Genomic DNA, 25,071 nt, shown 5'->3' with positions numbered 1-25,071 from the left:
CTACTAGGGGTTCCAGCCTGGGTTGGAGCCCACAAACCCTTCCTTGCCTGCCTTTCCTGTGCAACTCTCACCCATGTCTTAGTATCCTCTCTCTGCCTCTTTTTCTGCCACCCCCACTACAGAAGCCAAAGGGTTGTTAAACAAGTTCAGGTGTTTAAATTGTGTCCAGCTCCTCCTGGCCCCATCTGTGGTTTTCTTGGAAAAAAATACTGGAGTGGTTTACCATTTCCTTCTCCAGCCCATTTTAGAGATGAAGAAACTGAGACAAACAAGGTGAAGTGACTTGCCAAGGGTTACACAGCTTGTAAGTTTATGAGGCCAGATTTGAATTCAGGTCTTCCTGACTCTAGGCCTGGCACTCTGTCTATCGTGCCACCTAGCTGCCCTAAGTCAAAGGGATAGAGGCTATTTTCCATTTTTCTTTGTTTTAGGGGAGGCTATGGCCAAAGTGTTGATTCTATTGGTATTCGATGTCCCTATATATACACAGGAAGCACACAAGGTCTGCTTCTGAACTGTACTCCATACTTCTTCCTGGTGTGGAATCACAGAATCACAGATCTATTATTAGAAGGGAACTTGGGGCCACCTAGTCCAACCTCCTCCTATTTCCCCCAACTTCTCCTTCTCTAGAGAAGAAAATTGAAGTGGGAGGGAGGTGACTTGCTTAAGGTCATGCAGGCAATAAGCATCAGAGGCAGGATTTGAATTCAGATCCTATGCTCCCAGATGTTCTTTCCTCTGTACCATACTGGTTCCCGGTCTTCCCCAAGTCAGAGTCTTTCAATTTTTACTGCATTGGAAAGGCCAACACTATGTAAATGCCATGTCTCCTGGCTTCCTTCTAGTTCCTGTTAAAACCCCCACCATTCCCTTCTATAGGAAGCCCTTCTCAGTCTGCTTTAAAGCTAGTGCCTCTCCTCAGCGATTATCACTAAATTATCCTGCGTATTTCTTTTTTTTTTTAATAACAAGTCACTTGCACAGTTTCCCACCCATTCGACTGTGAGCTCCATAAAACATGCCTATATTTTGCCTTTCTTTGTATCCCTATAGTTCTTGGCACATAGTAGGTGTTTAATAATTGCTTCTTAACTTGACTCTTTTAAACATCTTAACCTGAAGGTTGGTTGTTGTTGTTTTTTTCATTTAGTCACTTTCAAAAAGTAGAAAATGACCTCCCTTTAAAAAGGCCCCTAAAGTTACAGCCAATAAAAAAGAGTTGTGGAAATGGCCAAAATGAGGATGATTGTGAACATGTATGGGAAAAGGAGAAAAGAATGGTGAGAAAGCAAGGGAGTTATTAAGATGCCAACAATCCTTGTGCTCTGGGTTTGCCTTGCCTCTCAGCCTTTTTCCTGTGATTATTTTCAAATAACCCTTAATAGATGCTGGAGGTGAATCACTTTAAACCAATATGGCGTCATGATTCTTAATCTCTCTAATCTCTTTCATGTTTATGTCTTATTTACTTATTTGTACTAAGAGCAAATACCTAGTTAGAGCTTCCCACTTAATATTCAGTTGCTTAAGCATTATTCTACTCTGAGAAGGGGAAAAAAGGGCATTCAGTCTAAAGGTATAAACTCTTCCCTGTAATTTTAAAGATAGAGTCAATAGAAAAAACTCATTTTCACTCCCTCTGAGCTTTTATAATAAGATTTTCAGGTGAGGCTTAAAACCCCATCTTTATTGATTCAGTTCAGTTCAGTTGGCTAGGGAGACATTTATGTTCAAGGCACCATCATATGTCCTGGGGAGGTGGGAAGAGACAAAGATGAAACCATCCCTGTGCTTTCTCCTGGGGGAGCCCTACTGGTCCACCTCTCAATCTGGAGTTTTGAGGTGTATAAATTCGAGTAAGGTCTTCCCTTAGACTGGCTACAGCCTGGGAGAACTGGCCTGCTCACACCTGCTCCAGCAGGGGAGTGGCCTGCGAATTCTTCTTCCAGGCTCAGTGTGTATCCGGTGACCCTGTGAATCTGCTACATATAAAATGGGATTAAGGTGAGTTTGGTGAGTTGCATTGTGTGGGTAACCTTATCAGTTCTGCCTTTCTTTGGAATCCTCCCTGGATTCATTTCTCTTGAGCTTTGCTGCCCATCAGGGGCTCAAGTGCTAATTAGGAAGCCCTGTGTTCTGGAAAGGTTAATACAGCTGCCAAAGGTGCTTTACTCTGTCCCAGGAAGTAGCCCAACCCACTCCCCGGGCGGCTGTGGACCACAATTAGGTGATCAGAGCCATCCTTTTGGGTAAGCTGTAAGCTCGATGAAAAACTAGACTCCACAAGGGGCCGATAGAGTTTCTTGCAGGGGGCTGGGGAAGGAAGACAAGGTGAGAGAGGAAGGTGGAATGCTCTAAATCCATGCTGAGAGTGGAAAGTACACCTGGTAGGAGGCAGCAGAACAGAAGGTAGGGAGGACCAGCTCTCAGGTTTCGCCACCTGAAATCTCCAGATGCTACTGTAATCAAGTACACCGAGTGGTGATTTACGAGTCGCGAAGGGGACTGTTTCTGGGGCTTGGAATTAAGATGTGGCTCTGTAAAAAGCTGTCCCATTTCCCACCCTCATAACCGAAATCGAGATCGTGGACTCCTCTTTGAGTAATAGGAAGTGAGATGGGTTTGAATGGTAAGTGTGTTCTTATTCAAAAGGCGCAGATGGAAATGGAAACAAATGGGATGCTGGGAGCCAGCCCCAGATCCATAATGGGGGGACAGAACCACCTTCCTGAATCGGGAGCATCTATCTGCGTTTATATATGACAAACCGTTGCTTCTCCTAACCGGTGGTTTATGAAATGTCAGGGCTGGGGGGGAAAAATAAAGGAAAGTTTTATGCCCTGATAAAAGCTGCTGCCTTTATTATATGGACGTCTACAGTTTATGGTGATGAGTGGCATTACTTAGGGAGAATAAACACATTTATGTTGCCCGCGATTGAGCTGGTGGACGGCTTGCCAAGGCAGCAGATTTATAGACATAGGAAATGCCTCCCTTCCACTTTTCCTTTTCCCACCCTCCGAGAGACCCAACTCCTGCTCTCATCCATTCCCCAGCTTCTGACCTTTCAGATGCAGGCTTACTTTTGTCATTGAAAATACAGTTATCTTGTAGTCAAAAGGAGGAGGCTGCCTTACCCTGGAGTGAGCAGTTCTGTAGAGAGGGTTGGGGTCCATCTGATGGAGGATGCCTGCCTGAAGCATCCACACCACATTGTAATCATTTTTTATTTGCTCCCTACTGGGATGAGATCCAAGCCAGTAAAAGGCAAACAGAATTAATTCAGTGATGACATATGCCACTGAAAACTGTTTTTCTTTTCTCCTCTCTCTCTCTCTCTCAGCCACCCCCTTTCTCCTCAAACCTCCACCATGAGACGTGGGCCAGTTCATTCTTGGTACCCAGCTTCATTTTTGTCTTTGTGCCCCTCCCCCCACCACGAGACTTAGGATGCTTCCTGGAACACAAATGCTTACTTATCAAACTGAACTGAAAGTTCTCTTTAAAACAGAATGGAATGACTTTGTTCAACGAGAAAGCTAGGAGGAAAAAATAAACAGGAAATAGGCCATTTTGGTGAATTTAAGCCCAGTGCCATGAGAACAACTCTACCTAAGGCCCCCAGAAGGCCTGGCTTTGAATCCCTGTGCTGCTGCTTACCTACCTGCCTGACTTGGGACAAGCTGCTAACTTTTCTGTATCTCAATTTCTTTATCTGTAAAATGAAGGAGCTGTACTAAGGGACCAAGAAGATTCTGTTCCATTCTAAAAATAACAACAGTAATATAATACTTTAAGGTTTGCAAATTATTTTCTGTTTGTTATTTCATTTGATAATTATAGCATCTCTAGGAGGTAGGTTTTTATTATTATTATTATTATTATTATCCCTGTTTTACAGATGAGGAAATTAGCCAATCAACAGACACTTATTAAGCACTTACTATGCCTGCCACTGTGTTAAGCACTGAGGATACAGAGAAAGACAAAAACACAGACCTAGGGGCAGCTAGGTGGCGCAGTGGATAGAGCACTGGCCCTGGATTCAGGAGTACCTGAGTTCAAATCCAGCCTCAGACACTTAACACTTACTAGCTGTGTGACCCTGGGCAAGTCACTTAACCCCAATTGCCTCACCAAAAAAAAAAAACCACAGACCTTGCCCTCAGGGAGCTCACAATCTAATAAAAGAGGCAATTTGCAAACAACCAAACATAAGAGTCAGTTACCCGGGCAGCTAGGTGGCTTAGTGGATAGAGCACTGGCCCTGGATTCAGGAGGACCTGAGTTCAAATCTGGCCTCAGACATTTAACAATTGCTAGCTGTGTGACCCTGGGCAAGTCATTTAACCCCAATTGCCTCACCCCCCCCCATAAAAAATATATTGGGGCAGCTAGGTGTCGCAGTGGATAAAGCACCGGCCCTGGATTCGGAAGGACCTGAGTTCAAATCTGGCCTCAGACACTTGACACTTACTAGCTGTGTGACCTTGGCCGAGTCACTTAACCTTCACTGCCTAGCAAAAATAAATTTTTTTAAAAAAAGAGTCAGTTACCCAGGGTTGCAGAGGCAATCAGTCAACATGTATTTATTAGGTACTCGTACCCTGCCAGGCATTATGCTAGGTACTGTGCTAAGCTCTGGGGAGGTAAAGAAAGACAAAAATATGGTCCCTGCCCTCAAGAAGCTCCTAATCCATGGGGGGAGACCACATGCAAACAGCAAGATACATGAATAATGGAGACAGAGTACAGAAGTTCGTCTCTGGAATGGCCTAGCAGTAGGGACTGTCATGTTATATTTCCTACCGAAGGTGGGATTTGAGCTGAGTTGTCATGGTCCTCTTCGAGAATGAAGGATAAAAAACAACAACATATAACCATATACACACATACGTAGATGTATTGTTGAATATTAAAATATAGCTTTTTTATCTGCCTGTCTCCTACAAAGAGTATCAATAAACAGATCAGAGAAATTATAATCTCTTATAATATCTCATACAATTTGTTCCCATACCTGTCCTCCTACAAAATATAATAACAGATCAGAGAACATGGTTAAGAACCAGATCATAGAATTTAATATCTCCTACAAGAAAAAACCAGATCAGAGACAGACAGAAAAAACATAATATCAATTTAATATTTTGTCCCAAGAAGAAAGGCATAACACATGATCATGTGTGGAGTCTTCCATCCTAAGAGAGAAGCTCAAAGCTCCCCTTCTTTCTAAAGGTTTTTAAGGTTTCTTGCTCACTGGTTACAGGGTGATATCAGTTTTATTAGCATGACACAAATTAACCTAAAGCAAATACTGTAACAGGCAGCTTATAGACACAGGAAGGGTTTACCAAGGATAAGAATGTCTAGATATTTGCTCTATTTACTCTTTGGGGGAAAGAGGATAGTGAATGGGGACTCATTAGTTGAAGTTTATTCAAAAGGGGCATTTTGATTTGTTTACCCTCTTGGGGAGAGAAGTTAGTAAATAGGGACTTATCTGCTAGCTATCTGGGTTCAGCCTGAAGTTTTAGCCAAAGGGCATTTTCCAGGGTCTCATAAAATCCATTTGGATAATAAGGTACCTCCATCAAATTCAAGTGATCCATATATTCATATTAACAGTGTGTATGTGTGTGTATATATATATACCTGTACATATGCATATATACATATACATAATATATGTGTGTGGATATATACATATATACAACTGTTTGTGCAAAGTTGAAGAAGGATATTGGGAGGGAGGGTTCACAAAAAAAACCTAGTCTGATGTGTAGTAATTTGTTGTTTTACTGATTATTCAAAATTTGGCCTTTTGGGTTTTGGGGGGGTTTGGGGTTTTTTTCCCCTGCAGGGCAAGAAGGGTTAAGTGACTTGCCCAGAGTCACACAGCTAGTAAGTTCAAGTGTCTGAGGCCAGATTTGAATTCAGGTCCTCCTGAATCCAGGGCTGGTGTTTTATCCACTGCACCACCTAGCTGCCCCTGCCTTTTGTTTTTAATGTCTACAATTCTGTACATTTGTTTACTCTGCAGTTCAGCCATTGTTCCTTTGTCCATGCTGACACAAAGTGTCTCATCAAGAGAATTGTGGTCACTGGCTCATAGGACTCAGAGCTAGAAGGAGCCTTAGAGATCATGTGGTGGACATTGTCAAGGTCTCCAGAGAGGCCAAATGGTCTTGTGCAGGTGAAGAAGGCTGGTCTAGAGCAGGACTCTACTGGACCTCTTGGGCAATCTGGGGAAACCCATGGACCCTTCTCACAAAGGATGTTTTTAAATGCATAAAGCAAAATATGTGGAATCACAAAGGAAAACAGTCATAGTGAAATACCGTTATCAAAGCATCTAAATGACAAGTTCACCTGCCTCTGGCTGAGAACCCCTGGTCTGGGTGGTTGCTGAGTTTACTTCTAGATCTGAGATTCTGAAATGGAAAACCTGCTTGGACTTAATTACAGGAGGGACCTACCTGAGTTTATTATTTTTATTTTTGTTTGTTTTTCTTTAGCTGGTTTTTTTGTTTTGTTTTGGTGTTTTTTGCAGGGCAGTGAGGGTTAAGTGACTTTCCCAGGGTCACACAGCCAGTAAGTGTCAAGTGTCTGAGGTCAGATTTGAACTCAGGTCCTCCTGAATCCAGGGCCAGTTCTTTATCCATTGCACCTCCTAGCTACCCCACAAATATCATATTCTTTCTTTCTTTCTTTCTTTCTTTCTTTCTTTCTTTCTTTCTTTCTTTCTTTCTTTCTTTCTTTCTTTCTTTCTTTCTTTCTTTCTTTCTTTCATTTTTTTTTTTAAGTGAGGCAATTGGGGTCAAGTGACTTGCCCAGGGTCACACAGCTAGTAAGTGTTAAGTGTCTGAGGCCGGACTTGAACTCAGGTACTCCTGAATCCAGGGCTGGTGCTCTATCCACTGCGCCACCTAGCCGCCCCTCTTACTTTCTTTCTTTCTTTCTTTCTTTCTTCCTTCCTTCCTTCCTTCCTTCCTTCCCTCCTTCCTTCCTTCCTTTCTTCCTTTCTTCCTTTTTTTTTTTTTGTGGGGCAATGAGAGTTAAGTGACTTTCCCAGGGTCACACAGCTAATAAGTGTCAAGTGTCTGATGCTGGATTTGAACTCATTCCTCCTGAATCTAGAGCTTTATCCACTGTGCCACCTAGCTACCCCTGACCTACCTGAGTTTAAATCCTGATTGACAATTATGAGCTTTGTGATCTTGAGCATGCCAGTTGTAAAATGGGAATCGTAATGCCTATGGCATCTGAGTGGCTGAGCTGCCATGTGGATCAAGTAAAATGTGCCAAACCTAAAAGCTTGGTATCAATATCAAGAATTCTAAAGAAGGCCATTTAGAAGAAAAAGACATGATGTTGACTGTGCCCCCTCTTAAGAGGTAGTATGTCAGGGCAGCTAGATGGCACAGTGGATAAAGCACCGGCCCTGGATTCAGGAGTACCTGAGTTCAAATCCGGCCTCAGACACTTGACACTTAGCACTTACTAGCTGTGTGACCCTGGGCAAGTCACTTAACCCCCATTGCCCCGCAAAAACAAAAACAAAAACAAAAACAAAAAAAGAGGTAGTATGTCACAGAGTAGGAACAACCTTCAAGTTAGGAAGTTCAGGGTTCAAGTGCTGGGTCAGACACTTGACTTGTACTAGCTACTTGACCTTGACCTCTCAGAATCCCCAGACAACTCATTAAGACTCTTTAAGTTACTGACAAGTTGCTGATCTGTGACTGTAGACAGATTTCCACACTGGGAGTTGCCTACGTCAAGGAAATTCTAAGTCCAGCTTCCCTCCCCTCACCCTACTCCCAGGTGCTGCTGTACAGCAGAGACCAATAGCACTCATTCATTTGAATAATTTAAAATGAGGAGATTGCACTCAATGGTCTCCAAAGTAGATCCCTTTCGGTTCTGAATCCTAGAAACTCTGGCTTTCCAGTCATCAAAGCAGCTGATGATTGATTATTTTATCTGCCTTTTTATGACCCGTTTGGATAAACAAACATCTACAACACACCTGTTTTCCTTCCTTATTAAAACAAAGGACATGGTTAGACTGTGGTTAGGCTATATTCACACTAGTGAGGATCCTATGATGTAAGTATTTATGATGGCCCCAAAGGCAGGAAGTATAGAGGGTTGTCTGCCCTGTCCCCAGGCCCTGGGCTTTGCTATTTCAGTCTGTATCTGTATTGTTTTTCTATCTCTCTTGCTATCATTTCTCACTCTTGTCCCTGTGCCTGCCCCCTTTCTCTGTTTGTTATTTTCTGTTGCTTATCTGCTTGGGGGTGGGGAAAATCAGGTCATTAAGTCTGTTAAAGTTGTATATAAAATGTGAGTAAACAGGCTGTAAGTGAGGGTAAAAGTGAAGCTCTAATGTATGGACTTGGCAAAAATTATTTTGCCTGCTCAGGAGAGTCTCTCTCTCTCTCTCTCTCTCTCTCTCTCTCTCTCTCTCTCTCTCTCTCTCTCTCTCTCTCTCTCCCTCAATCCCTCCCTCCCTTCCTCCATCTCTCTCTCTCTCTCTCTCTCTCTCTCTCTCTCTCTCTCTCTCTCTCTCTCTCTCTCTCTCTCTCCCTCCCTCCTTCTCTCTCTTTTTCTTGCTCTCTCTCTCTCCCCCCTCCATCCCTCCCTCTCTCTTTCTCTTGCTCTCTCTCTCTCCCCCTCAGTCCCTCCCTCCATCCCTCTCTCTTTCTCTTGCACTCTCTCTCTTTCTCCCTCTCTCTCTCTCTCTTTCTTTCTCTTGCTCTCTCTCTCTCCCTCTCAATCCCTCCCTCCGTCCCTCCCTCCCTCTCTCTCTCTATCTCTTTCTTTCTCTTGCTCTCTCTCTCCCCCCAATCCCTCCCTCCGTCCCTCCACTCCTCTCTCTCTCTCTTTCCCCCCTCCCTCCCTCCCTCTCTCTCTCTCTCTCTCTCACTTATTTCCTAATTCTTAGCTGTCCTGTCACTTCATCTAAATCTCATCTTCGTTCTGGTTAGGTGACATATGCTATTGTTATGACTGCACTTTCTCTTGGTGAATAGACTGTTAGGAATAGCTACTCGCTACATATGGTAGATAATATTACTAGTGTGTCACTTTGAAAACAGAGATAGTCCCCTGAAACAGTAATGATTCCTCCAGCTGCATGCCTTTACTTCCTTTGCTCAGTGGGCTATCTGTGGAATCTTGCCCTGGAACACCTACTGGACAATGATCTCAAGTCCAGTTGAGATCCCTGGCTCCTTGTGGCCCTACAGTAGAAGGCATCCCCTGGTCCGAAGTAATGTAGGAGGTGATGGGATCTGCTTAAGGAGGTTGTCAGGAGATACTAGAATACCCCCAGGCTTCTTTCAGAGTTTAGAGTGGGGCTGAAGCCTAGGCTTCTACACCTTGTTACTAATCACAGACCATAAAGAATGTGACTCAAATCTGCCACTGCCAAAGAGGCCCCCCTGACCAAGACACTGAGTTCATATGAATAGGGACATGAGTCATAACTGGGTATTTAATTGAGCCTCTATTCTCTTTTACAAGAGAAGCTATAAATGTCTTCCTAGATTACCCCTTTTCCCCAACACACCCCAGACCCAGTCATCACTTGTTGGGCTCCAAGAAGGGCTTTCTCATCCAGAAAATGGAGGAATTTCAAACCCACTTTTCTCACATGGGCTACAGGAGGGAAGACATGAGACTTTATGAAAGCACTTTATAACTTGAGCTTTATTTCAAGAAAGAAAGTCATATAAGTGTTATTTATTATCTATGATGAATGAAACTATGGGGTGGATAGATAATAGAGCTCCAGACCTGCAGTCTAGAAGACCTAAGTTCAAATCTGGCCTCAGACACTAGCTATGTGACCCTGGGTAAGTCACTTCAACCCATTTGCCTTAGATTCCTCATTGGTAAGATGAGCTGGAGAAGGAAATAGCAAACCACTCTAGTACTGTTGCTGAGAAAACCCCAAATGGGGTCACAAAGATTTGGACATGACTAAAAACGAATGAACAACAATAACATGAATGAAACCATCCCTCCTCACAAGGAACCTTCATTCTAATGTGGAAGATACCATACTTAAAATTATCACAATGTTATCATACAGTGGAAAGATTTAAAAAGGCATTGGAGGGGCAGCTAGGTGGTGCAGTAGATAAAGTGCCAGCCCTGGATTCAGGAGTACCTGAGTTCAAATCTGGCCTCAAACACTTGACACTTACTAGCTGTGTGACCCTGGGCAAGTCACTTAACCCCCATTGCCCCACACACACACAAAAAAAGGCATTGGAGTCAGAGGAACCGAATTAAATTCTCCTGCCCCTCCAAAGCTTAGCAATTTAGGCAAATAACTTAAACTCCCCGGCTCTGGTTCCTCATCTCTTAAATGAGTAGGTCTAACCAGGTAGTATCTGAAGTCATCAGTCCTTGAACCTATGGACCCAATGTGAGCTGGGACAAGTCACGTAGCCTGCCTTGTAATGTGGGAGTCGATCCCCATCTGAGATGGGGTCAGCTGTCAGCTCTGGACTGACTGACGATCATCCATTCCCAGCTCAGCTCACATTCACTTGTTTGGCCGTCTCCAGCTGATTAGTCCCTGTTCCAGCCGGCCTCCTAATGGGCCCTGCCTCCCTAAGCTGAATGTTGGCCTAGTTTTGGGAAAGCTGACAGAATCCTCACTGAGTGTGCATCAGCCTGCAGCCCTGCTCTCAACAAAAACAAAAACAGAACAGCTTCCTACCTCCAGGCACAGTTACCCTTTGATTCTGGGCTCCCCTCGGCCCCCCTCCACACACCCCATTACATTCTGCCCCACTGAGAGCACACAGACCTACATGAGGTAGCTGGGACTGAGAACTGGAGACTCGCAGCTGCCTCTGTTTTGTAGACATGGGCTAACTGGATCATGTGGTCAAGATATGTAGGACGGGGAGCCGCATCAGCTCAGAATGAGTCCTTGGTTTGTGTCTATGAAAAACAAACATGAGAGAACTAAGCCTTCCCTAGCAACTCTTTGCAGGAGGGATATTAAGCCTTGTTCTTCTGCCTCAGATACAGAGCACAGCCTACATTTTGGGTATCCAAGACCTCACATCATTTTCTCAGGCAGTCAATCAATAAATATTCATTAAGCACCTACTATGTGTAAGGCACTGTGCTAAGCATGGAATACAGAAGAAAGGCAAAAGACAGCCCTTCCCCTCCATGGGGCTCATAATCTAATTAGGGAAAAACATGCAAACACTATGTACAAACAAGCTAGAGGCAGGTGCCCAAAGGAATTCTACTTATACACACATATGTACAGTTAAATAAAATATGTCTAATGAGCATTGTGGTACCAAAGCTTGGTGTCAGGTGTGGTGTCTGCAAACCTCTTTTACAAAAATGGCATTTGGTCTGCCTGGCCTTAAACCTGTGGTGTTGATGCTTGCAGAGCTTATGTAAGAGGCAGTGTTTTGGTTGTGACTAAGGAGGAAATGGTGACAACTGCACTTTGTGCGATCCCTGGGCTGGCCAGGACAGGCAGCACGGAGCACACTGGGCGTGTGGATTGGGACACTTTGATCCCTCCCCTCACAAAAGTGGAGCAGAACTCAGTGACTGGTGTTGTGCTAACCCCTTCTCTGTTCTCTCCATTTCTCCCTCTTTCTTGCTCCCTCTGCTTTTGTTTTCTCTCTCTCTCCCTCTCTCCCTTTCTTTTTTCCCCTTTCCTCTAATCTTTCTCCCTACCTACCCTTTCTTTTCTTTCTTTCTTCCCTTTCTTTTCTTTCCTTCTTCCCTTCATTTTTCCCGTTCTCTCTTTCTCTTCCCTCCCTTTTTTCTCTTTCCCCTTCCTTTCTATCATTTTCTTCTCTTCATTCTTCCCTCTTTCTCCTCTTTCTCTCTCCCCTTCATTCTCCTTTTTCTCTTTTCCCTCTCTTTCTATTCTTCTCTCTTCTACCTCCCTTTTTCTCTCTCTCCCTTTTCTCCCTCCTCTCTCATTCTCCCTCTCTTTTTCTCTCTTCCTCTCTCCCCTCTCTCCCCTTTCTCCTCTGCCTATATCTCTTTCTCCTCATCATCATTTCTTTCTCCTTATTCTTTCTGTCTCTCTCTTTTTCTCTCTCCTCTCTCTTCTCCTCTCTCTCTCTCTCTCTCTCTGTCCTCTCCCCCCTTTGCTTCTCTCTCTCTGCCCCCCTCCCCCATTCTCTCTCCTTCACCTCACCCCCCTGGTTTGTAACTCGACCGATTTCTGTTTGCTGCAGACAAAAACACCTCTAGCATGGTGACCCGAGCTTCTCCTGGGAGGATGGACTGGATTATCCCCTTGATCGTGGTGTCCGCTCTGACCTTCGTGTGCCTCATTCTTCTTATTGCTGTGCTAGTTTATTGGAGGTGAGTTCATTTCTCGTATGTTCAGAATCACTCAGGAGTGTTGGGGAAAGTTTGCTTCTAAGCACTGGCTGGCCAGCGCAGGACTGGGTGGGAGGCCAAGGGCTTTCACTGGGTGGGGAAGACTTCTCTGATTTTCTTTTTCTTTTCCTTCAGAAAGTTCCTATCTGAATAGCCGGAGGGTTTCTGGCATTAACTGTCTGGGGCCGGAGGTGGGGGGTGGGGATCTAGTCCTCCAAGGAGGGGGGATGAAAACTAAACTGGGGCCCAACTTCTGCCTCAGTCACTCAACAGGCAGTGGAGATACAAGTTCAAGGAATAAAACAGAGGTTACATTCTCACAGGGCAGACAAGGTCCCACACAAATAGATGTAGGATAAATATAAAGATGAGAAGTATAAATAAAAAAAAAAACCCACAGTATTAAATACAAGTAGTTTGGGATAACTGCATGTTATCTCCAAACTCATCACACTGATGCTCTTAAAAGTACTTATGGAAAGGCCTTTCACCTAGAACAGGGGTTCTTAACCTGGAGCCCTTAGATAGGTCTCAGGGAGTCTGTGAACTTGGATGGGAGAAAAATGCATCGTTATTTTCTTTAACCTCTAAGTGAAATTTAGCATTTCATTCAATTATTTAAAAACATGATTGTAAGAAAGGATCCATAGATGTCCCCGGGCTGACCGCCAAGGGGGATCCATGACACCCATAAAAAGTTAAGAATCCCTGACCTACATGCTGAGCTATTATACAAATCTTCATAAGTATATGAAGGTTTCACCTGAGCCTTTCGTGCTAATAAAAAGTGTGATTGTGCCTTGATGATTCCAGAGAATTTGTGATATAAATGCTTAGCAATAGGAGAAAGAATGAGAGGCTGTTGTGGCATAGTGGGTAAAGAGCTGGCTCCTGGGTCAGAAAGAACAGGGTTCAGGACTCACCTCTGATACATTGTCTGTGAGACTTTGGGCAAGTCACTGGATCTCTAAGTTCTTCATTAAGATTAAGTTTCAGGCCATCTGCAGTGATAGAGGAATTTCTTCACCAGGAGGAATCCAGACCAGTGAAATCCTAGATCTGTTCCACAAAAAAAAAGAAAAAGAAAAAGAAAAAGAAACAGCAGCCAGCAGAGCATTTCTATGGATAGCATAGGGGTTGGGGAGGCAGGGCCAGGCCTCCTTGAGTAGCTTCCTCATCCTTGGCCCCTTAAAAGGAGTCAGGCAGGTGAGGGCACAGAGGTCGAAAGCAACTCTGCCAAGGGCTTACACTTTGCTCCTGAGACTTTCTTTGAAGGGAGGGTGAGGAGAGTGGCTAAAATAACTTTGCCTTTTCTCAGGTACAAATAGATCTTTAGTGAAAGAATTTAAAAGCTGTCCAAGAGTGAGAAAAGGTTCCAAGAGCCACAATTATAAAAACACATTTTGAAAGGATGGATTTAAGGCAACCAGTTCTTTAAACTTCATTTTTTTAGGCACAAGCTTATTTATAAAACTAGTAACAGTAATAACAGAACAATGAGGATGGAAGAAAAAAAACAAGCAGAGTAAGACAAGTAGATTTGAATTAGCAGAGTCAGAAAAGGTTGGATTGAGAATAAGATCAGTAGGGACAGGAGTTCTTTTCTGACCAACACATATTTTTAAAATTAATGTTCAGGGGTGAATGTGAACACTGGGAACCCAGGGGATTGGTAAGTGAAGAAGCAATACCTCTTGCCCTTTGACAAGGCAGTTTTGACAATACACTGGCAGAGCTGGCCTTCCTATCTTTTGGATGCTTGGAGAGAGTGTATGAATTGTGAACAAACCTGCCCCAAATAGAAGACACACCTGGCACATTCTTACCTGAAATTGAAACGCAGACACCAAAGTGACTTTGGAGTGTCAAAGGGTTTTCTTTTCTTGAAATGAAGATGAAGAAATCATGGTTTTACAACTTTTGGTTCACATCTCATAGATACGGTGGTTTCATAATCAACATCACTATGGAATTGTTTTGAAAACTAGACTTTTGTATCATTTGTGTCTGGCACCCTCAACAAGGACTTAATCTTTGAGTCTTTGTTATTGTTGTTGTTCAGTCATTTTTAGTAGTGTCTGACTCTTTGTGATCCATATGTGGGGTTTTCTTGACAAAGACACTGGAGTGGTTTCCTATTTCCTTCTCCAGCTCATTTTACAGATGAGGAAACTGAGGCAAACATGGTGAAATGGCTTTCCCAGGGTCACACAGCTAATAAGTGTCTGAGGCTGGATTTGAATTCAAGAAGATGAGTCTTCCTGACTCCAGGCCCAATGTTTTATCCCCTGCACCACCTAGGTTACAATAATAATTGAATCTGACTTTATGTAACTCAGTTATTTGTAATCTAGGGGAGAAAAGTGATTGGTGGCCAGTCCTAAATCTGCCTCCTTCCATCTTCTGTTCATTCTCTTAGTTCTGCCATCTGAGACTAAGCAGAGATTGTCTGAGTCCTTTTCTATAATACAGCCCTCAGAATACTTGAAGATGGCTATTATCTCCCATGCCCCCTTAAGTCTTCTCTTGGGATAAACATGCATGGTTCCTTCAACTCATCATCATCTAGCAGTATATTGAGGCTGTTCCTTTTCTTAGTTGCCTTCCTCTAGACATTGTCCACCTTATTAGTATTCTTCCTAAAACATCGTGCCCAAAATGTACTACAGTACTTTAGATATGGTGTCATTAACAGAAGAGTATGGCAAGACTAACCAGTCCCTAGTCCTGGACACCATGCTTCTCTTCATCAAGCTTTGGGTCTGCCATAATATATTGAATTTATATTGAACTTGCAGCCCACTGCAACCTCCAGATCATCTTCAGATAAACTGTTGCTGAATGAAGGGCATAGGTTCAGAGATCTAGAATGGGGCTTCTTAAACTTTTTCCACTTGTAACCCCTTTTTGCCCAAGAAATTTTTATGTGATACACAACCTTTTACTATTGCCAAATTTTTCTCAACCCCCACATTCAGTTACATGGCCCTATATGCGATCACAACCCACAGTTTAAGAAGCTTTGGTCTAGAGCTTGAAAAATTCTAGGATCAGAGATCTAGACAAAGAAGGAACATCAAAGGCCATTTAGTTCCACCCCCTTCATTAATAGATGAGGGAATTGAGGATGAGGAAGATTATGTGATATTCCCAAGGTCTAGTAGATAGAGGAAGGATTCGTACCCAGATATTTTGACTCCAGAACCAGTACAATGCAGGACTTTCCCATGAAGTCAGTTTTCTTAACTCAGGTGTAAGATTTTTGTATTTATTCCAATTAACTTTCGTCTTCAGCCCAAGTTCCTGTCAAGATCATTTTAGATCCTGACTTTGTCAGCCAACATGTTAGCCACCCTGCTCAGCTTTACGTCATCCTCAAATTTAGTGTGCTTATGATCCATGCCTTTGTTCAAGTTATTGACAAAAACGTTAGACAGCACAGATCCTTGGAGCACTCTGCCTGCTGGGGACCTTTTCAAGCTGACGTCTAACCACTAATGACTACTTTGGAAGGCTAGTCATTGAACCATCTCCTTCAGCGGGGAGTTACCACTTGCCACTGCTCAGTGCTTCTTTCTCTGACCTTTTCCAGATGATATCTCTCTGGACAAAATCTGTGGACCCACATTATCTTTCTTTCAAGTGAAGGTAACTCCTCTTCCCCTAGAGCAGCAGTGGAGGACAAGGCGGGGGGGCATCTATCTAGATAGGATATGGATGGATGGATGGAAGGAAATACAGACAGAAAGATAGATAGATAGATAATGCACATATTACAATGCACTTTATTTTATGCATTATTCTCAGTATTCTCAGAAGTAGTCTCTAGACAAAACCAGACTACCAAGACACACAAAAGAGTTAAGTACCCCTGATCCACAGTGTCTAGCTTGCCCCTCTATAAGAACAGCTTCATATCCATTACTTCATTCCAGATTCTTGGGTTCTTTCTCCATTGAGTCCATTCTTCCTTTAATGCTTTTGCCTCCTCACATATCAGAGCCTGACCTCCTGCCTCTTTAGATCTATCATCCTCCTCCTCCTTTCTTCTTCTTCTTCTTCTTCTTCTTCTTCTTCTTCTTCTTCTTCTTCTTCTTCTTCTTCGTCTTCGTCTTCGTCTTCGTCTTCGTCTTCGTCTTCTTCTTCTTCTTCTTCTTCTTCTTCTTCTTCTTCTTCGTCTTCGTCTTCGTCTTCGTCTTCTTCTTCGTCTTCTTCTTCTTCTTCTTCTTCTTCTTCTTCTTCTTCTTCTTCGTCTTCTTCTTCTTCGTCTTCTTCGTCTTCGTCTTCTTCGTCTTCGTCTTCGTCTTCGTCTTCTTTGTCTTTGTCTTCATCCTCAATCTCCTTTCCCTCCTCTTGTAAAAGGGAGAGCAGCCCATGTTACAAGCCCAGATACAGCAGTTGCTCTACCTACCAGAGAAAAACTTGACAGTGGCATTGGTCACGCACACTCCTGGGGAAGCCAAGAGGGAAAAAAAAGGTATTGTTTCCATTTGAGCTATCCCTATCTTCTGTCACCTGCTAGAATGAACCAGAATGTCAGGATGGATATAAGCTCTGTCCTTGTGCACAGAAAGGCTAATGAAGTTTAAGAGGTCCTGAGGAAGAATAAGAGAGTCTGAGCTTCTGGGCATTAACCACTCTGGCTAACATGATGACAATATCACAGTCTCCCTTCTGGGGTCAGGAGGCTCAATTCCTGAGGCTTTAACTATTGGAGCCAGGAAGCCAAAGGAAGCTTCTGAGTTTCATAAAGGGACTTGTTGGAGGCTGGGGGATGGAGAATGGTATGGATTCAGAATAAGGAAAGATAGAAAGTCTTTACTTCCAATGCAAAAGTAAATGTTGGGGGCAGCTAGGTGGCACAGTAGATAAAGTACTGGCCCTGGATTCAAGAGGACTTGGGTTCAAATATGGCCTCAGAAACTTGACCCTTACTAGCTGTGTGACCCTGGGCAAGTCACTTAACTCTCATTGCCCCGCAAAAAAAAAAAAAAAAGGTAAATATCCTAAAAAGTACCCATAGATTTAAAAAAAAAATTTTTTTTTCCATTCTGACTTACCTTCAGGAGGTTTTTAAGATCAAAATAAAGATACTATTATAGCATAGTAACCTAGTGGCAAAAGCACTTGTGTTGAGTCAAGGAGCTCTCTTGGTATTCAAATTGGAGACTGAGCCAACCTCCTGTGCCAGTTTTTTGATCAGTGTTCCCTTCCTTCAGCTCACTATGATTAATGTCACATTGGGAAGGCTCTCACAAAACAGAAAGAAAAATAGACCTTTGGGGCTGAAGTTACTTTTATGAAGGGCTCTTAGGTTTCTTAAAGGTTTTGTCTTATGGACTGAGGGCAATGAAGAGGAAAGGGTGTCCCTTCTAGAACCTTCACTGCCTTACTGTAAGAAGGCCCTATAGCATAAACATAATTGGCCTGACAATGTGGCCCTCCCTGGAATAATAGTTTTATATTGCTGGTAGATTAAAGCCCCAATTACTTTGAACTTGAGTTTGCTTGCAAATGACTTGCAGAAAGGAACATGTTTTTAGCTTCAGTTTAAAAAAATAGGGTAGGTTTGTTTAAAGAAATGAGCCATGTTATCCTCAGAAGACCTCTTTGTGCCTCACTTACCTCATTTGTAAAATGGGGAGAATAATGGGGGCTGCCTCACAGTACTTTCGTGAGGATCAAGTGAGATAAATGACAGATAAAGAAAACAGATGCAAAATTCTTCAGTACTGGGGCAGCTAGGTGGCACAGTGGATAGAGCACTGGCCCTGGAGTTAGGAGTACATGAGTTCAAATCCAGCCTCAGACACTTAACACTTACTGGCTGTGTGACCCTGGGCAAGTCACTTAACCCCAATTGCCTCACTTAAAAAAAAAAAGTTTAAAAAAAATTCTTCAGTATAAGGTAGGTTGGGAGAGTACTAAGAGATGGGGGAATCAGGAAAGGTCTTAGATAGAAGACAATCACTGATCTGCATTTCGAAAGCAAAGAGGGACTCTGGGAGGTGGAGGTATGGCAAGAGTACATTGTGGAATGGGGGCCAGCCAGTCCATGAAGATGGGAAATGGAACACTGCACATGAGGGACAGAGAGAAAGCCAGTCAGTCAGGATTGTTCAGATGCCAGGGAGGGGAACACGTAGTAATGGCCATTGAGGCTGAAAAGATAGGAGAGGGCAATTTCACTTAAGTGATAAGGTAAAAACCTGGATCTCAAAATGAGATGGGAAGGGAGTAGAAACAGTGAGTACAAGCAACATTTTCTTCTTTCTTAAAATTTATATATTATGGCTGCTAAGTGGCGCAGTGGATAGAGCACTGGCCCTGGAGTCAGGAGGATCTGAGTTCAAATCCAGCCTCAGACACTTAACACTTACTAGCTGTTTGATCCTAGGCAAGTCACTTAACCCCAATTGCCTCATTAAAAAATAAAATAAAATAAAAATTATATATTTATTTATTAGCATTCTTTTCTTTTTAAATTTTGAATTCTAAATTCTCTCCCTCTCTACTGCCTACTGAGAAGGAAAGTGAAATATGCATGTAAAATAATGTAAAACATATTTCCATATTAGCCATATCACAAAAAAGCAGGAAAAACAAAACAAGAAAATTATACTTCAATTTCACTCAGAGTTCATCAGTTCTCTCTCTGGAGGTGGGGAACATTTTTAATCATGGGTCCTTTGCAATTGTCTTGAATCATTGTATTGATCAGAGTAGCCAAGTTTTTCACAGTTCATAATCATTACAACATTGCTGTTATTATGTACAATGATGTCCATGTTCTTCTCACTTCCCTTTTCATCAGTGCATATAGGTTTTGCTATGTTTTTCTAAAACCACCCCCTTATAGCACATAGTACTCCATCACAATCATATGCCAAAACTTCTTCAGCCATTCCCCAATTGATGTGTCCCCTCAATTGCTAATTCTTTGCCTGTAGAAAAAGAGCTACTGTAAATATTTTGTACATACAGGTCTCTTTCCTTTTATCTGTTTGGAGATATAGAACCTAGTAGTGGTATTGCTAGGTGAAAGGGTATGCAGTTTTATACCCCTTTGGCCATAGTTCAAATTGTTCTCCAGAATGATCAAACCAATTTACAATTCCAACAGTTTATTAGTGTGTCTATTTTCCCTCATCCCCTCCAGCATTTGTCATTTCTGAGATGTGCGAAAAAGTACTTCAGAGTTGTTTTAATTTTAATTTTATAATCAATAGTAATTTAGGGCATTTTTTCATATGTATGGTTTTGATTTCTTCTGCTGAAAACTGCCTGTTCATATCCACTAACCATCTATCAGTTGGGGACTGGCTCTAATTATTATTTATAAATTTGACTCATTTCCCTATATATTTGTGAAATTAGACCTTTATCAGAGAAATTTGCCCTTAATTTTTAAAATATTATTTCATTGTCTATAGTACCTTTTAGCAAGGTGTAGTATCCTTGATTATCTCTTTTAAGCAGATCTATTTTTTCTTTTGCTTTGTCTGAAATCATGATTACTACTTCTGTCTTTTTTACTTCAGCTGAAGCTTAATAGGTTCTGCTCTAGCCCTTTATTTTAATTCTGTGTGTGTCTTTCTATTTAAGTGTGTCTTTTGTAAACAACATATTGTTAGATTCTAATTTCTAATCCATTCTGATGTCCACTTCCATTTTATGGGTAAGCCCATCACATTCATATTAACAGTTATGATTATTAACTATTTCTCTCTATCCTTCGGCCAGGTGGGGCTCATTAGCCTTGGCAGGCAACCCACCTAGGGGAAGGAAACCCTGATTTTAAACCTCTACTGCCTTGCAGCCATACCCATATATGGGAAAGGCTTCGGGAGTTAACCCCAAGGAAAAATCAGGAGTCGGAGTAGTCCCTTAGGCAGTTGGATATTGGACATCACATCCTTCTGGCAACTCCTGTGGTGGCACTGGTGCCAAACTGTATTAGCTCTGCCTCTCCTTTGGATCCACCAATGTCACGGAGAAAGAAAACCTACTGCATGGGCAACAGCTTGTTTTCCATATTGATCCACCCAGGCCAGCGCCCTGGAGAGGACACTCCAGCTACTCCTCATGGGGTAGATACAACATGGGATGCGGCCGTTACTGGTTATAAGTCACTCAGGAGCTGCAGCTCCCGTATCGGACTGCACAGCCACACTGTGGCCTGTGGCTCTTCAAGGCGCTGATCCATGGTCATCCGCGACTGGTGGAGGCCTACTCTCTCTATCCTGTTTTCTTCTCTCTCTCGCTCTCTCTCTCTCGCTCTCTCTCTCTCTCTCTCTCTCTCTCTCACTCTTTCTCTCTCATTTTCTCCACCTTTATCCTGTCCCTCCTCAAAAGTCTGTTTTGCTTCTGAGCACTGCCTCCCCATACCTGCTCTTTTCTTTTATCATTCCACACCCTCCCCCAAAATATCTCTTATCTTCTTTTCTTCTTATTTCCCTATTGGGTAAGAGATATTTCAATACTCAACCTGTGTGTGTGTCTGTATGTGTGTGTATTCTTCCTTCTTTGAACCAATTCCTATGACAATGAAGTTCAAGCTTTTCCCACCACCCCAACCCCAATTTCCCCCATTAAAATTCTTCCTTGCACATCTCTTTTATGTGAGAAACATTTTCTCATTTCATCTCTCTCTTCCCTCTTCTCTCAGTACATCTCTTTCTCATCCCTCTATTTTTTTTTGGTCAGGTAATTGGGGTTAAGTGACTTGCCTAGGGTCACACAGCTAAAAATTGTTAAGTGTCTGAGGTCAGATTTGAACTCAGGTCCTCCTGAATCCAGGGCCGGTGCTCTATCCTCTATGCCACCTAGCTGCTCCTCTCACCCCTCTATTTTTAAGAGATCATCTCAAAATAATCAACTCACACCCATGCCCTTTGTCTTTGTAGACTTCTTCTAACTGACCTGCTAATGTTAAAGTTCTTCAGAGTTGCATGTATCATCATCCCGTATAGAAATGTAAATAGTTTAACTTAATTGATTCCCTTATGATTATTCTTTTGTGTTTACCTTTTAATGCTTCTCTTTTTTTTATGTATAAGGTATTTTATTTTTTCCATTACATGTAAAGATAGTTCTCAACTTTTGTTTTTAATGCTTCTCTTAAGTTCTGTTTGAATATCAAATTTTCTATCCAGCTTCTGATTTTTTCATCAGGAATGCTTGAAAGTCCTCTCTTTCCTTAAGTGTCCATTTTTTTCCCCATAAAGGAATATACTGAGTTTTACTGGGTAGGTTATTCTTGGTTGTAATCCTAGCTCCTTTGCCTTTTGAGGTATTATATTCTAAGTCCTCTGCTTCTTTAATGTGGAAGCTGCTAAATCTTGTGTGATCCTGACTGTGGCTCCATGATATTTTATTTGATTCTTTATGGCTGCTTGAAGTATTTTCTATTTGACCTGGCAGCTCTGAAATCTAGCTATAATATTCCTGAGTTTTCTTTTTGGAATCTCTTTCAGGAAGTGATCAATGGATTCTTTCCTTTTTTATTTTAAGTTCTTATTGGGGCAGTTTTCCTTGATGATTTCTTGATATACGACATCAAGGCTCTTTGTTTAATCATGGCTTTCAGGTATCCCAATAATTCTTAAATTATGTCTCCTCAATTTGTTTTCCAGGTCAGTTGTTTTTCCAATGAGATATTTCATATTTTCTTCTACCTTTTGATTCTTTTGACTTTGTTGTATTGTCTTGATATCTCATGGAGTCATTATCTTCCACTTTCCCAATTCTAATTTTTAAGCAATTATTTTCTTCGGTGAGTTTTTGTACCTCATTTTCCATTTGGTCTTTTTGGATTTTTAAAAAGTTCTTTTCTTCAGTTAATTTTTGTACCTACATTTCCTTTTGGTCTATTTTGCTTTTTAAGGTATTCTTTTCTTCAGTGAATTTTTTGTGTTCTTTCCCCATCAAGCCAATTCTGTTTTTAAGGTGTTTTCTTAAATATTCTTGTGCCTCTTTTATCAAACTGGTAATTCTCTTTTCACAATTTTATTGCATCATTTTTTCTCCTAATTTTCCCTCTACCACTTTTATCTCTTCCTTTAATTCTTCCAGGAATTCCTGTTGACCTTGGGTTCTAATAGCATTTTTCTTTGGGACTTTGTTTGTAGTTATTTTCACATTGTTGTCTTCTTCTGAGTTTGTCTTGGTCTTCCCTGCCATTTCAGTTGCTTTTTGTGGTCAAGGGTTTTGTTGTTGTTATTGTTGTTTGCTCATTTTTCCTGCTTATTTCTTGACTTTGAATTCTAAGTTAAAGTTGGACCCTGCTCACCTGTGTATGGGGAGGCTTTGTCTCAAACTTTGGGCTTTTTTCTACCACTGTTTTCAGAGCTAGTTCTGAGAGTCTACAAGTTTCCAGTGCTTCCAAAGCGGTGTGATCTGGGGAGAACTGTGGTCATAAATCCTGGTCTGTGCTCTGGTGTTTACCCAGGAAGGGCTCCTGCTCCTCTGCATCAGCAAACACTAACATGCCTTTTGACTCTGGACAGACAACAATTGCAAAGAATTTTGCTGAAGAGTGAAAGACAGGTACAAGATGGGGCAGCTAGGTGGTGCAGTGGATAGAGCACTGACCCTGGAGTCAGGAGTACCTGAGTTCAAATCCGGCCTCAGACACTTAACATTTACTAGCTGTGTGACCCTGGGCAAGTCACTTAACCCCAATTGCCTCACTTAAAAAAAAAAAAAGACAGGTACAAGATGATAGCTTGAGGGAATGTCGGAATCTAGTGAAGTTTTGGTTTTGGTGGTGATTTGTTGGGGTTTTTTTGTTCTTGTTTTTAAGGGTGAGGGAGACAGGCATTTTTGTAGGTAGTAAAAAGGGAAAATCAATAGACAAAGAGAGGTTGAAAATTAGAGATAGGGAAGCCTGAGATTTCATTATACTAGAAAAAATGAGTATAAAATCAGTTGCACATGTAGAAGGCTTGGCCTTGAGGAGAATGACTACCTCTTTATCAGAGACTGAGGGAAAAAAGGAAAGGGTAGGGAATGATGTAAAAGTGTTTGAGAGAAAAAGAAAGAGATAAGAGGGAGCTCATATTGAGTGGACTCAATTTTATTAGAACAGTAACTGGCAAGAGGCAGAGTCATAGCCCAGAAGGCACAGACACAATTGGTGTTCTAATGTGGGGAAAGAATAGATTAAGGGGGCTCAGCTAGGTGGTGCAGTGGATAAAGCACCGGCCCTGGAGTCAGGAGTACCTGAGTTTAAATCCGGCCTTAGACACTTAACACTTAACTAGCTGTGTGACCTTGGGCAAGTCACTTAACCCCAATTGCCTCACTAAAAAAAAAAAATAGATTAAGGAAATGTGGATAAGTCCATCACTTGATGACTATATTACAAACCCCAGAACATGAGAAGTGAGGTCTGGAACCAGGAAGACCTGGGTTCAAGTCCTGGTGCTGAGACATGTTGGCTTTGTGATCTGGATAAGTCACTTAATCCCTCAGTTAGCACCCCCCAGAACATTTTCTTCTTTAAGATTCTTAAGTTGCATAGCATGTGTCCATCCACATTGGGAAAGAGAGTTTTCTCGCTAGTAGTTTCATAAACCAATGAAGTAACATACACAGACAAAAATTTTAAAATGTAATCAATAGCTCACCACTAATTTTGTCCAAGTAGGTTGACATAAGAGGCAGTGTGGCCTAATGGATAGAGAGGTGGCCTCAGAGTAAGGAAGATCTAGATTCATATTCTGCCTCTGAGACATATTAGCCACGTAACCCTGGGAAAGTCACTTAAGCTATGAGTCCCAGACAGCTAAGTTCCATATGAGTTGGCAGCCTTCATCCATGGAGGAAGCATCTTCATTGAGAGTTTCCTCACTTAAAAAAAAATCATATTATCTGGATGACAGAGAAATTTTAACTGAATCCACCTTTTAGATACCACGGTTAGGTAGAATTCACCCCCAAAGGCTAATCAGAGATGTTCGATGTCAGTTTTCATTAAATTTCTAGAACACTGAGACGATGACATTTCAAAAAACCTAAAGCAATTCAGCTCATTCCCTTCAGACAGCTGGAGATCGGCAAAAGCTTTTTGGTGTTTGTATACTTTGAGGTAAATAGTGGAAGAGAGATTTCAAAGAAGTCTAGTCTAGTGCGGCCAGAATGCCTTCTGCATGCCTTGTTGATATACCCATGGCTTCAGAGTCAGGAAGATAGCTTCAAGTGTCACCTCTGACATCTACTGACTGAGAGAGCCTGGGTAAATCATTGACCCTCTCCTTGCCCCAGACAGTCCTCTGGGACTTGGAGTTGCCTATTGGCATCGGCAAAGGGTATTTCTCCTTTAGGAGCTCCCTACTTTAGTGTAATCCCAGGTCCAGATCAAAAAATTCTCATCATCGACTCCAGGAATGTTAACGCTGGGAGGGCCTTCAGGGGATCATCTTATCATAGAATCACAGACCTAGACTTGAGACTGTCAAGTCCAACCCCATTCATTTTAGAGGCAAGTAAACTGAGGGCTAAACAGAGTTTTTCCAAGGTCAGCTAGGTTGTACCCAGCAGAGTCTAGATGAGAACTCAGATCTTTGAACTCCAGCCTCAGCAGCCTTTCCACTGTTGGTGGAAAGTGGGACCAGACTTTCTCTGAATTCTTTCCGTTTACACAAGAAGAAACATAGGATGAGGGGAAGAGAATAC

The 25,071-nt window shown here is 42.2% G+C and overlaps 1 protein-coding gene across 2 annotated transcripts in view; it reads left to right on the top strand.

The window, feature by feature from the left end:
- Positions 1–25,071, top strand: part of PTPRG (protein tyrosine phosphatase receptor type G) — an 848,612-nt gene that overhangs the window by 720,117 nt on the left and 103,424 nt on the right. For both annotated transcript variants that reach the window (XM_044004271.1, XM_044004263.1), the window contains exon 13: positions 12,246–12,375. In XM_044004271.1, the coding sequence (XP_043860206.1) occupies positions 12,246–12,375 (130 nt within the window). The remainder of the gene's footprint in view (positions 1–12,245; positions 12,376–25,071) is intronic.

This window comes from Dromiciops gliroides, chromosome 1 (genome assembly GCF_019393635.1).
Source record: "Dromiciops gliroides isolate mDroGli1 chromosome 1, mDroGli1.pri, whole genome shotgun sequence".
NCBI classification, from domain to species: domain Eukaryota; kingdom Metazoa; phylum Chordata; class Mammalia; order Microbiotheria; family Microbiotheriidae; genus Dromiciops; species Dromiciops gliroides.
This window is presented reverse-complemented; position numbering and strand designations above follow the sequence as displayed.